Source organism: Homarus americanus, unplaced genomic scaffold (assembly GCF_018991925.1).
Source record: "Homarus americanus isolate GMGI-L3 unplaced genomic scaffold, GMGI_Hamer_2.0 scaffold25013, whole genome shotgun sequence".
Taxonomy (NCBI): Eukaryota; Metazoa; Arthropoda; class Malacostraca; order Decapoda; family Nephropidae; genus Homarus; species Homarus americanus.
In genome coordinates this window covers 582516-597492 of record NW_024722158.1, presented here as the reverse complement: position 1 = coordinate 597492, position 14977 = coordinate 582516, and the positions used below count along the sequence as shown (strand labels likewise).

The 14977-nt window shown below is 38.0% G+C and overlaps 1 protein-coding gene across 1 annotated transcript in view; it reads right to left on the bottom strand.

Annotated features, from left to right (window-relative positions):
• Positions 1-2984: 2984 nt before the first annotated feature.
• Positions 2985-14977, bottom strand: part of LOC121862052 (CDK5 regulatory subunit-associated protein 3-like) — a gene marked incomplete at its 5' end in the record, with an annotated part of 81076 nt that continues 69083 nt past the window's right edge. Inside the window, 1 exon segment of the mRNA XM_042359986.1 lies at positions 2985-3266. Within this exon segment, the coding sequence (XP_042215920.1) occupies positions 3017-3266 (250 nt within the window).

Here is a 14977-nt window from a genome sequence, read left to right as displayed (position 1 = left end):
TTTATGAAATGATGATAAATGCACTACAATAGTATTTATTAAGTGATGATAAATACACTACAATATTATTTATTTAGTGATGATAAATACACAACTGTACTGTACTAATTTACTAAATGTTGAAGACAAACATTGTGGTAACCTGATCAGCTGTTTGCTCTTTGTAAACAAATGACTCATGGTTTTCAGTGTGGGTTTCTCCTCTCAGAAAGCCAATTCTTTTAGGATAATATTTTATCAAACTGCCACCAAATAATCCTAAATTATATGAGAATTGTGGTGACATTGCATAAAGAAATGTAAAGGAATCTTGGAGGAGAGAGGGGGAGGGAGCCACCCCAACCCCCTCTGCCAGCTGCTCCCAGATAAACACTCTTCTGCCACATACAATATACTCGTACACTTATTTGTTCTTATTTTTATCTTTATAGTACTGTACAGTTTACAGTTTTCTCTTTATTCATAAGACAAATTCTGTGGTTACTTACATATAACACTTTACAGAAAATAACAGTCAACTTGGTAACAACAGTTGTGACTTAGTGTCATTTTCAACCCAGAGAGTTCTGCTTCATTTTTTTTATTGTTAATGTAATATTCTTTTAATAACCTTGTTATACACATAAAGGCCTTAGTTGTTGAAGTGCAGTAATAACATAACTGATTTTCTTTAAACAGGTCAGATAAGCAGTATTATCCCCCCCTCACCCCCATATACAGGTATTGGCATTTTTTGGACTGGGGTCTGCCCCAATTAGTCCGATTTATCGAGGTTCTATTGTATTGTAATGTTCTCCATTTACCAAAGAAAGAGCATAGTGTATTTTTAATTCATGCATTAAATAGTTCTGAGTAAGATTATCTAACTATATCAAACAAAGACCTGGTGCACCAAACTTATTAGAAAAATAATACATTCATCCCCAACTCATACTGACTGAGTCAAGCTTCCCATTAAATTAACATTACTATACACATTAAGATGATCTGCCAGTGAAGTGTTTAACATACAAGGATGACTAACAATCAAACACAGGTTAACAAATATCCTAAATCATACTGCATTTCAAATAAATTTTATTTTTTAACAAGTTCACAATTACAAAAAATACAACTTTACTTTCCTCCCGTCACCTTCAACATTCTAACAATTACAGTATAGTCTGGATTTACGCGAATTTCCTTTTCGCCTTTGGTCATTTACGCGGCACCTGGCCAGACCGGCAATTATAAGTTATGCGGTACATTCCATCATTTACGCGGGAAGCGGCGCGGGCAGGGTGCGCACTAGGTCGCCCAGTCAACAAAACATTACCGAGTTCTTCACCCACCACAGCCAGCCCAAGTCAGTGATAGTGAGGATATGGACTTTGAGGGGTTTGACAAAGAGGCCCTGCAAGCCTCTGTGGTGGATAGTGATACAAGTGATACAGGTGAGGGCCAATAATCTGCCCTCTGCCTCGGAACTAACCCCCCCATCCCTGTGTGCCCAGCCATCTCTTCTAATAATGTAAGCGTTAAAAAACCTAACATTATTGATATTTCTCTTAAATATTAATTGTGTGTGCATACCATCAAAAAATTAAGATGTTATTTTTACTACAATGTACATATTGTGTCTGGTGAAGTATAATTTGTTTATTTACTCAAGATTTTTGTTTTTAGCTCATAAAATTCATAGAAATTACCCGGCCAGAATATAATTTACATTGCTGGAATTCTTATAAGATAGTGATTAATTTGAATATAAACAAGCTAAAATTTGCATTAGATATACAAATTTTAGATCTAATTTAAGAATTTTATTAAAGAGAGCAAAAATTTTATCTTTTGTGCAAAATATATAGCGTATATATTCAAATTATTAGCTGTCTTAAGAAATTCAGCAATGTAAATTATATTCTCTAACTTTTAGTGTGAGGTATTGACTTCCACTAAACCTGTAAGCCTAGTCTTTTCCCCTAAACATTTCTCAGGAAGAGTGGTGGGTGGGTGGGTGGGTGGGTGGTGCCGTTGGGTGGGTGCCAGGTGGGTGGTGGGTGGGTGGGTGGGTAGGGAGGAGGGAATTAGAGAGCCATGTGGCGTGGGAAGAGAAGCGGAGTTGAGTCCATTATTTGAACGGACATTAACCGGCGACTGTATTTCTCTTAAATATTAATTGTATGTGCATACCATCATAAAATTAAGATGTTACTTTTACTACAATGTACGTATTTTGTCGGAAAAAGGGTAGTCTGGGGTCGGCCCAGTCTCTATTTCAATTAATCCCATATGTTCTGTTATTTCGTTTACGCGGACCTCCACGGGTTCAATTGACCGCGTAAATCCAGACTATACTGTACACATAAATTATGATATGAAAAACTTGATTTTCTATGAAAAAAATTAACATTAAGAGACAAGGGATTGGTTTTTTTGTTTACCAAATTTAAACAAGTACAGTAAACCTATAAAAAAATATTGCTCTTGTCAAAATAAGTAAATGCTATGAACTATATAAAGTACAATACATTTCTGTACATGAAACAAACAAAAAATTCTCAGATAATCAAGACAATGTAGGAAGCAATAGGAGAGGACTGACAATTTGTAAAGATTGAGATGGAAGGATGAGATGAAGGATTCTCAGCAGAGGAGGAAGAAAAAATCTAGGAACCAATGGTTCTTGTAAATAGCAGGAGAGCAAAGCATTGAATGTTTTTTTTTTGAGGAGTTAGGTGTTGCTGATGGGTGGTGATAGGCTATATGCAGTAACAGGTGACCTTATGACAGTAAATGAAGGGAGAATCATCGCGTTAGTAATTCTTCTGGTCACTCTGCATCATAGTGGGAAAAGGCTGATAAGAATGGAGGATACCATAGAATAATATAATTTTCCTTTTTGTGTCATATTCCATAATACTGTACTGTATCATTAAAAAAAGATGAAGAAAATTAAACGTATTTTATCTAAGTATTTTATAATGCAATATGAAAATGACATACAAAATTTATAGTGATTTAATATCAAAGTAATTCACAACTGCATACTAATGTAAGCACCCATCAAGTTCACAGGTCTATTTTTGTAGCGCTTGGAGATATGTTCCGCTATGTGAGATTGTAGTTCTTTTGTGCGGTCAATGATGAGTGCTAGTTTTGGCATGAGGCTTCGTTGTTCCTCAGCAGTGTCTTGTTTACGTTGTCTGGCAGCTATTTGGGATTCGGCTAGTTTATCCCCAATAGCAAGTTTGGATTTGAGAGAATCAGCCAGTCGATCCACATACCTGAGGGTAAGGAAAATATTGTCAATATGCTGTACAAGGTGTCTTCATAAGGAACTATACAAATTATGTGCAATAATAATACATTTGTTCTAATATGTTACACAGGATAGGTAACATTATATGTACAGTATGTTCTCATATCTGGGGTGGCTCTTCTTCTGTCCAACTGTTAGATAAGGTGGAATCAAAGGGATTTTGTCTTCTTAACTCTCCTCCTTTAGTTGATAACACTAGTTGACAAGGTTTTGGTAAGATGGTTCAAATATGCTACACTTTATTAATTTTGGGGTGCTGATCTCAAATAGTAGGTAGCTACCAAACAGGGAGGTACTACTGCCTGGGAAGATATTGGAAGAATTATGTGTTGTCTAATGGTAGACCCTGCTGCCATATGGCATCATACAAATTGTGACCAAGTCCCAGGTTGCTGATCTGACTTTCTGCCTCCTTTACACACAATTGCAGGGTCTCAATTGTTTCTCTTACCTTTGACAACACAACATACATATATTGTTTCTCTCTCTTGATTTTTTTTCATGTTTGTATTTCTTTATGGTTCTTTATTATTATTATTATTATTATTATTATTATTATTATTATTATTACATTTTTGCCCCCTAGGCCCCGATGTGGGTCAGTGACTTGTGCCCAAATGGGCTAATTCGCCCGTAAAAAAAAAAAAAAATATATATATATATATATATATATATATATATATATATATATATATATAATGATTGACTGATTGTATGTAAGTCCCGCGTGCTATTGGGCTAATAGAATATATATATATATATATATATATATATATATATATATATATATATATATATATATATATATATATATATATATATATATATATATATATATATAACACAAGGAAAAAGAAAACACAGAAATTTCCCAACTTCTTTAGTAATTCACATCTTCAGGGGTGAGTACAGACAGAGAGAGTAATACAAATCAAGGTGTATATATACAGAGGTGAGACCAGGTCCACAATGGTCAGGTATTAGGTAATGACCTTACTAATCTTTAAATAGCACTAGCGGTTGGTGGTCAGGTCAGATGGTCAAGTGACCGGCCTTCTCCTCTGATCACAAATCTTCTTAATTACAAAATTGTCCAGCTTGTACATACTGGTTACTCAAATTCATGTTGGATGCTTGCGGTATTTAATAAGACTAGATTCTATGATGTTCCTACTATCAATTGAATTACATGGTAATATTGAGGAGGCATTATCCAGTCAATGCAATGCTTGTTATCGGGACTTTTCAAAATTTTTTTTTTAGCGGGCTTTTTTTTATGCTTGTGGCTGTAACTAGATGCCACAGCTACTGGGACAACAAGCGACCACGAGTTTGCCACTTTAAACGAGCAATCAAACTTTGACAACATACGTATATATAATCTGCCTGGTTTTATAGGTGCGACCCTGATTTTGACCAAGAAATCATTGTTAATTATAATATTCCTCGTTTATAGTTCGACCCACGTTTTGGGATGGAACAACAAAACCTTCAGAAAAAATATACGCTCACCTAAAAACTGGGGCTCGTGCCTGGCTCTGATGCGAAGGCAAATTGTTTACCATTTATTATTACGACACTTTACACTGAAAGCGGGTGAGTTTCAACAAAATGGTATATTTCTTCAAGTATTTATTCAAGTCAATGGAGAATATTATTGCCAGTTTTTAACTGAACCATTGAGCGTTATGGTAACATCTTTTGGCGAGAAGCGAAAGTCATTGATTTTATTCGCGATTTTATCCACTTTCACTGTATCGTCGTAATTTCAGCAAAATACTACATTTCCGTGAATGTATTATATCAAGCACTTTGAGATAGAATATCATTGTAATATAACAGAATTTTAAACGAAACTATAAAGCGAGTAACATCTCAAGAACATGGGCTTAGGTAAAGTCTTTTGTTTTAGTCATGTTTATCTATTTTACATTGAAATACATCACGTTTCAGCAAAACTACTAGTTATTTACAAGAATATATTCTTCAGGTGCAGTTTAGGTAAAAATATCGTGTGATGTAATAGTTTTTAACTGAAAATGATTCGAAAAGACACGTTACCTCTAGCCCTGTTCAAGGGAGGACTGGGGCTGTTTACGGTGCATAGTGATGACAAGGAAAATGATTTTGATGGATTTTAATGAAAAATCAGAAATATGGTATCGTAAATTTATTCAAGTCAATTAGGATAGAATATTATTGTAATACAATAGTTTGTGATAACATTAGAAAAGCAATTCGGTAGCATCTTTTGTGAAAGAAAAGCGAAAGTAATTGTTTTAAATCTGACTTATTTTTTCACACCACAATACATACGTCATTTCAGCAAAAATATTACATTTCCGTGAATGCATTATATCAGCACAGTATGAATAGAATACCATTGTAATATAACAATATTTTGGTCTACTTCTTTCCATTTTACAGAGTACTGTACAACCAGCTCTAAGTGGATAAACCGTTGTGTGAAGAGAAAAAGAACCGTTGAATTGGTGAGCAAACTTGAAATAATTGAAACTAAGTGTGGTGTTGAGCATACTGTTTAATGAGAACATATCGACATTGGAAATCCAGTTATGATATAAAAAAGGCAAGAATAAAATTCTGATTCTGGCTTTTCATTAAAACTGCTCATCTTGATAAATGAAGCATGATATATTTGCTAATGAATAAACTATCAAAATACCTATTCACCTCTTCTTTATTTCTAAAATTTGAATTTTAAAGTGCATGAGAATCCGGAAAATCCGAAATCGGACACCCAATCCCCAAGCAGTTCGGATTTTTGGACTTCTTACTTGTGGGCAATAAAAATGTCAGTCATGTAACATTTTTTGGATATATATTATTATATGTAGTGTAGAACATAAGATACATACTTGTGTTGGAAGGATATACACCTGAGCCCCAACTTCGACGGGGTTGGGGACCCAAATCAGGTAGTAAGTCGACATAGTCGTGAATCCGACATAGATAAAAAAAAAAAAAAAAATTTTTTTGATAAAATCTATAATGAAATACAGTACAGTAAGTAATGATGAATGGATACAGTACAGTGAAGTAATAAATAATAGGAATGGATACAGTGTGACTGAACGCATCAGCACAATGTAGTCAGCTGAAGTACACAGGGCCCTAATTTTCTAATTATACGACATTCATTAACTGAAACTTATTCAGTATAGAAAATGTTGTCATCTAAATTTTTTTTTTTTTTTTTTTTTATCTATTCTTAAGAGTGCGTCAGTCCGGGCAGGTCGTGGTCGCACATGTGTAGAAGTCAGGTCTAATTATTATTAAATGCAAGGTTAGCAATACTGAACAAGAGAATGGAGAGAATACAATGCCGAAGCTGTGTTAATTCACCAAATTGAGTATCCAAATGTACCTTCGGCAATAAGGCCTCCCTATACCTACACCACCGGCTAATTTGGAAGACCTCTCAACTTCGGATGAGGAAATTGAGGAAGAAATCCCAGAATCATCCCCTGATCCTCCTTTCATTGACCAGACTGCCAATGAACCACGTCTTATTGAACAAAATGAACGTTAATGATCTTGTGCGTGATCTCCGTCTGTCGAAACAGCAAGCGGAACTTTTAACATCAGACTGCAGGAATGGAACTTGGTAGTGAAACAGATAAGAATTTCTGTTTTTAGGAAAAGAAATACAGTATTACATTGTCTTCATTCTACAGTAAGCAGGATTCCCTCTGTGAGTGTACTGATGTAGATGGACCGCTGTCTGAGTTGGGAGAACAAATACTGACAATGTATACAGCCTTAACAACATCAACCTAGAGAAGTCGACTTGTGAAAGAGACCTAGGGGTACTTGTAAGCCCGGACCTATGGCCTAGAAAACAGTGCGTTAATGTTCGAAATAAGGCGAACAGAGTATTGGGTTTTATATCTACAAGTGTAAGTAATAAGAGTGCAGAGGTCTTATTGCAACTATATCTTGCGCTAGTCAGGCCGCACCTCGATTATGCGGCTCAGTTCTGGTGCCCTTATTATAGAATGGATATCAATTCACTAGAGTCGGTGCAGCAAAGAATGACGAAAATGATTCCGGGACTTAGAAACCTTTCATATCAGGATAGGTTAAAGAAACTTAACTTGCATTCCCTAGAACGACGAAGAGTGCGGGGAGATGTGATAGAAGTATTTAAGTGGGTGAAAGGAATCAATAAAGGGGATATAGATAAAGTTCTTATAATATCCGAGCAGGATAGGACTCGGAGCAACGGATTTAAGTAGGATAAGTTTAGGTTTAGGAGGGAGATAGGAAGGAACTGGTTCACAAATAGGGTGGTGGACGAGTGGAACAAGCTTAGCAACTTTGTAGTAAGTGCTGGAACTCTGGAAAGTTTCAAAAGGAGGCTAGATAGATTCATGGATGATAGAGAGTGGTAGTAACTCTCGACAGGAGCTGCCATGCACAGGCCAACCGGCCTATTGCAGACTACTTATGTTCTTATGTTCAAAGGAATGGCAGCTTTTCATAGATTCCTCCAAGTTTAGTTTGAAAGCAGTACTGTTGCATAATGGGAACCAGAAGCCCTCGGTTCCAGTAGCGCATTCTGTAGGTTTGAAGGAAACGTATGATAGTATGGAGAAATACTGACCGCTATTAAATACAAGGAGCATAGATGGCAGATTTGCAGCGACTTGAAGGTTATATAGCCCTTCTACTCGGCCTTCAAGGAGGGTTCACGAAATATTGCTGTTTTCTGTGTTCATGGGACAGCAGAGCAACAGAAAAACACTACAACACAAAGGACTGGCCAAAGAGAGAAGAGTTTGTTCCAGGAAAAGGCAACATTATATATACTCCCTTGGTAGACCCAAACGATGTACTTCTACCTCCTTGACACATCAAGCTGGGACTAATGAATAATTTTGTGAAGGCTGTGGACAAACAAGGTGATGGGTTCGTGTACTTGAGGGGAAAACTCACACAGCTCGGCGATGCTCAAGTCACAGTGGGTATCTTTGTTGGCCCACAGATAAGAAAGTTACTTCGTGATGATGACTTTGAAAACAAAATGAATGAAAATGAGCTAGCTGCATGGAAATCCTTCACATCTGTAGTCAAGGGGTTTCTTGGAAACAAGAAGGAAGAAAACTATTGCCAACTTGTAGAGGAACTCTTAAAAAACTACAAAAACTTAGGATGCAGGATGTCTCTGAAAGTTCACCTCCTACACTCACACTTGGACTTTTTTTCCTGAGAATCTGGCGGAGGTTAGTGGTGAACAGGAAGAGTGATTTCATCAGGACATCAGACGTATGGAGGAAAGGTACCAAGGTTGATGGGATCCTACCATAATGGGGGACTATTGCTGATGTTTACAATCGGAGGACAATACAACACATAAGAGGATGAAATAACATATCAAATGCCCATACAGAGGCTAATGTAATATTTTTTGTGTCTTCTTACGATTGTTTTCATTCTTTATTGAATTTTAGTGATGATGTGGAAGAAATGTAACAGGAATTACAGGAAAAATAAAATATTTCAGCTTTTGTATTTGTAAGATTTAATTTTTTTGTATAACAAATAAACTGTACGTGCCAGAGAATTTTTATTGCCTGATATGAAATCAGCACCTCAAAATTACCAATAGGAAGCTGCTCTCAACCATGTTACGGAATTTTTTTTTTTTTTTTAATTTGTTGCCTAGTGGAATCCTTCTTCCCTTCCTCTTCACCTCAATGTTGCTTCACTCTCTCTCTTTTACAGGTACTTTAATGGGCAATGTTCGGTGGATCTGGCATCCTGTGTACCGCCGGCAAGGCCGTGGGCTCATAACACACGGCTTGCCCGCGGTGCCCACTGTTTCTCTGTTGATGTCGGTCACACTAGAATAACCCATTACAATACAGTAGGGTGGGGACATAACGCGAGATAGGGTCCAACGATGTTCGCTATATACTAAATCGCGATATATAATTATACATGTAATCAATGGGAAAATAGGGTTAGGTTCTGAAGGCCCAAAAGAGTTACTAAACTTGACTTAACGAGTTATTTTCTTACTAACTAAAGCACCAGTGAACACTAGACTCTGGGAACACCAGACTTGGCAGCTGACGCACCATCCTGGGAACACCAGACTTGGCAGCTGACGCACCATCCTGGGAACACCAGACGCCACACTGCCACCCTCACTTGACAATCCCACACCTCCATAAACGACACCAAAAATATTACTTACAGTATCAAATCTTTTCCATTAAGCTTTCCATTTTCTTCACTTCACACGTCACTAGAAACCCATTTACACTCACCTTACAAGTCGTAAGCTGCAGCAGAGTCGGCTGCTTTCTCGTCACTCACTCAGAAAGACTGAGCGGGCGAGCGTGAATGTGTGAGTGAGCAGCCACGGTGGCGCCTCTGGTGAGCAAATAACGCATTTGTTTGCCATGGCGGTACATTTGAAATATTTCATAACTGAGTTCCCCCGCGAAATAAAAAAAATTAACGCTATATATATATATATATAAGAAAATTTTGATAATTTTGGTAGCCGCGATATAAAAAAATCGTTATATAAAGTCGCGATATATCCCGACCATACTGTACATCCTTCTTTCCTCACACAGCCAAACTGTGGAATGCTCTGCCTCCTTCTGTGTTTCCATACTCATACAATCTGTCTCACTTCAAAAAGCGGGTTTTCCAGTATCTTCGCGGTGTAGATTAATGTAATCTTTTTCTTTTCTCTTTTTAATTTATTTTTACTCAAATTTTTTTGCCCCCTAAGCCCCATTGAATCGATGACCTGTGCCCGGGTAGGCTATTCCCCAAAAAAAATCCTTATAATGGATTTCCTTTTAGTGAAAGTTCAATTTAGTGCAACAAATTTGTCAGTATTTGTTTCTCAAGGAGTTCTGGTGAGTATTTTCCTTGCTGAACAACCTGTTTAAATGTGTCAGGGAAATCAAGGGTTGCCTTTTCATCAGCACTTGCAAATTCGCCTGTGAGACGGATGCTGTGCAGGTTGCTACAATGCTTAAATTTCTCAAACCAGCTTCGACTGGCAGTGAAATTTTCCACTGAGGATCCTACCTTCGTGCTCCTACACCTGTAGGTAGGTAAGAAGGCTTCTTGGCTTCTGCATAATAATAAGCTGGTATAAGGCATATGGCACTGGTTCTGGTCTTCCACCCACATGCTCAGTCGGCTCTCAATTGTCTCCAGCAGCTTATTCCTTGTGCGGGAAACCTTTATTGCAACCAAGGACGTGGTAGACTAGCCCACATCGACCTGACGCTCACTTGCCTCAACCCTTCATATCACTTTCGTTTTCATGTCCCTATTAATGACTTTCCTGGGCACCTTGGCTGGTTTACTAACTTGCAGGCTGTTTCTCAAAACATATGAAAACAACAAAAATATGAAGAGATGAGCCACTGTCAACAAACATAGCTGTAATGTTACAAAAACATGAATGTTATAATGTATGTACAGTGATCCCTCGGTTAACGAGCGCCTCGGTTAACGAGATTTCGGTTTAACGAGTTACCTCCCATAAGATTCTTAACTTCGGTTAACAAGCAATCCCTCGGTTAACGAGTTTCTTACGAGCCGACCTCAACAAGTTTTCGCTTGCACTTGGCGGTCAACCAGCTGTAGTATTAGTCCGCCAATACAGTAATCGGTTCTAGGGCTTAAATTCCTTACTATTTTAGTAAATATCAAGAAGTTTATACTATTCAATAATTTTAAAAGTTTAATATTAACTTTTTTAGTCATTTTAACAATTATTGAACATAATTGAAGGTAAAGTGACTAGTTTTATGCGTGCCATCCAGCCTCTTAACACAGCAAACAAGCGTTAGTCTCTCTCTGTTTTCAGTGGAGGTAACATCTTGCTTGAGACTCTTCAACTAAACCCTTTTTTCTGTGTTTCCAAGCAAATTATTGGTCATTTTGAAATTTATTTTACATATTGACAATATATAGCGCAGTGCAGTGTTATTTTAAAGAAAATATTCTTGATTTACAGCAAGTTTATACCTAAATGATCATGTGTTGACATTGTTTGAATCCAGCATGGGGCCTAAGAGATTAAGAAAGGTGATTTCAATCCAAACCAAGCAGGGAATTATAAGAAAACATGAACAAGGCATTAGAACAAATGCGCTATGCAAAGAATATGGCATGGCGACATCAACTGTGTCGACAATTCTTGCACAGAAAGACAAATTTAAAGAAGTGAAAGTGAGAGACAAATCTACCAGAGTGTTTAAAAGTAGATCCGTAATTGCAGAAACTGAGAGGTTACTTCTCATCTGGATTAGGGAAAAACAGATGAAAGGTGATTCAGTTTCTACTGAATTCATTTGTGAAAGAGCCAGGGAGATATACGAACATTTAAAGACAAATCAACCTGGTTCTTCAGGCACAGAATTTGAAGATTTTCGGGCCAGCAAAGGCTGGTTCGAAAAATTAAAGAAAAGAAGTGACATTTTCAGTGTTGTTAGGCATGGTGAAGCTGCTAGTGCTGATAAGGAAGAGGCAGCAAAGTTTTTAGTGGAAATTAAAGAACTGATGGAAGAAGAAAATTTTCTTCCACAGCAAGTGTTCAATGTGGACGAAACTGGGCTGTTCTGGAAAAAGATGCCCAAAAGAACATTCATCACCAGAGATGAAGCCTCTTTACCTGGGCATAAACCCATGAAAGACCGTCTCACTCTATTGCTTGGTGCCAATGCTTCAGGGATTTCCGACTGAAGCCTATGCTTGTCTACCACTCTGAAAACCCCAGGGTGTTCAAGCAACAGAAAGTGGTAAGAACAAAGCTTGGAGTTTATTGGAAGTCCAACCGTAAGGCATGGGTGACAAGACAGCTCTTTAATGAATGGGCTGTTGATGTGTTTTGCCCTTCTGTCAAGAGCTACCTAACCACCAATAAACTCCCTTTAAAGGCTCTTCTCCTCATGGATAATGCTCCTGGTCATGACCCTGAACTTGCCAGAACTTTGGAGTATCAATTTGACTTCGTAAAAGTGTTGTTTTTGCCTCCCAACACTACATCAATCATACAGCCAATGGACCAGAATGTGATCAGCAACTTCAAGAAGTTGTACATGAAGAAAATGTTTAGGAGGTGTCATCAGGCAACTTCCAATGATCCTGAACTAACACTGAAACAGTTCTGGAAGACACAATTCAACATCCTGGAGGCTGTAAAATTGATTGTGTCATCATGGCAAGAAGTCTCCACTAGATCCCTCAATTGTCTCATGAGGAGGAACTTACTCCTGATGACTTGAAGCAACTGGATGAGATGTTAGAGGCTGACAGTGGTGAGGAGGAAATTGAAAGTGATGAACATATGTCAACTAAAGAGTTGAAAGATGTGATTTACCACTGGAAGAAGTTCAGGGAACTGGCTTCAAAGCACCCAGATGTGGAAAAAACTGAACTAACTTTGTGTCATGTTGAGGACTCAATGGTCTCCTCCTTTAAACATAAGTTAATGGTGAGGAGGAGAGATGCCCCACAGACCACAATTGACTTTCTTCAGTAAAAGGCAGAGGGAACAAGATGCTAGCCCTCAGCCTTCCACTTCAAGGAGAGGATGATGCTAGCCCTCAGCCTTCCACTTCAAGAAGGAGAGAGGATGTTCATGGTGGAGAATCTGTCAGTCCAGAGGTTCCTGACATTTTCATGGAAGGTGACTCACCTTCCAAGAAGCAGTAAAATGCTTCTCCTCCACCTCCACTTCCTTCTCTTCTCCCTTCTCCTCCTCCACCTCCCACTTCAAATTCACATCAGTATCATCATCCAGGAGCCTTCTACATACACACCTCAAGGTAAGTGTCCATTTCTAAGAAAAAATAATAATTTAGGCAATTTTCGGTGAGCTGGAACCAATTACCCAAAAATCCATTGAAACAATGGCTTTGGTTAATGAGATTTTCGGTTAACGAGCAACCTGCTGGAACGGATTGTGCTCGTTAACCGAGGGACCACTGTACAGTATTTCTCAATTAACTCAAAGTTCATTATATGTTTTGTTAATTGCTTAAAGTTTGCTGTTTATGGAACCAATAGGCATGGGGCCTATGAGAGGAAAATATACAGTACCCTGTATGTCAAATATAAAATGTTCATAGTATGAGAAAGTAACAATTACTAAATCTTTTAAACTGATTAAAGCCAACCCTAAGACATGTAAATATCAATAAACCCAGAGCAAGCTGGGCAGGAAAAACTTCATTACTTTTATCCTCTTCACCACTGATCAGCTCATTAGCTGCTTGGGCAGTTGGTCATGTCTCTGTTAAACACTTTTGGTAAGCACTGTCTCCTGAATATATCTGTATCTGCAAAAGTGGTGGTCAAGTCTGGTCATGAAAGAGCTCACAACTCTCACTCTGAAAAAGTTTTCCCTCACAGTTTTCTGGACTTGTCTTCTTCAACCTTGAGCTGTGACCTCTAGTGGGGCAGGCATCTGCCAGCTCCAGGTATTAACACACAATTGAATAGTGCTCTCTGAAATATTTATAAACTTCAATTAAGTCCCCCCCTTTGCAAGTCTATAGTAGAAGCTAGGTAGTTGCAGGCACTCTAATCTCTCTGGGTTATTGAGGTGCCGTTAGGCAGGCATCAGTCTGGTGGCCCTCCTTTGGACATTTTCAACCAACTGACAGTCTTTAGCATACCTCGGGGACCAGATGAGGAAGCACCTCACTCTTGAAGATCATTATAAGAGGGCCCTACTTGTTTAGTTGCTTAATTCACCTTCTCAAAATGGCCCGAGAACTTCATTTCATTGTCAATAAACACACCCATGTCCTTTTCACATTCGGTCTCTATTAATGGAGTTTCTTCGTCCCATTGGAACATATGATACGCCTCCTTACTGTTGATATGACCTAGGTGCATCCTCTTACACTTTATGACATTAAATATAAACAGCCATTTCTTCGACCATTCTTGAAGCTGACAGGAATCTTTCTGTAGATCTTCGCAGTCTGTTTGGTACTTCATTTCCCTGAATAATATGGCAATATCCACAACCATTTGAATGGAGGAGTATATAGCTTCTGGCATGTCACTTATGAAACAAACAAAAACCAAGAGCCCAGTACGCTGCCCTGTGGTACCCCACTTGTCACGGTTACACATGACGATTTCAAGCCATTAATCACCACACATTGCTTGCAGTCATGAAGAAAGTCTTCAATCCATGCTAGGACACTATCCCAAATCCCATTCCCTTCCAGTTTTATTCTCAACCATGGCAAAATCTAGGTACCACATATTGCAGCTTGTAAGTCCACCTTTGAGTCTCCAATCTTTCTGTTCAAAACTTGGGGTCATCTTATACAACAGGTATAAAAGGTCAACCTCTAATTTTATCCAGAAGGATGACTGTTACTGAACTCATCCTCAGGTCAGTGTTTACACCAGTCATATTATGGGAGTCCCTACACGTACCGGTACCTTTAAAAACATTAAAATATCTTTCAGTGTTAACTACGGCTTCTTACAAACAAACGTTACTAGAGCAGTTGCTTGTAATGTTTGTTGTTTAAATGTTTAAAAATGCAGTTACTGTACAGGGATGCGCCGTTTAGCATTTGTTCACTTGGCAATATTCGGTTTATCAATTTAACATTTCTAGCACCCTTGGTTATTAAATGATCTGCAATT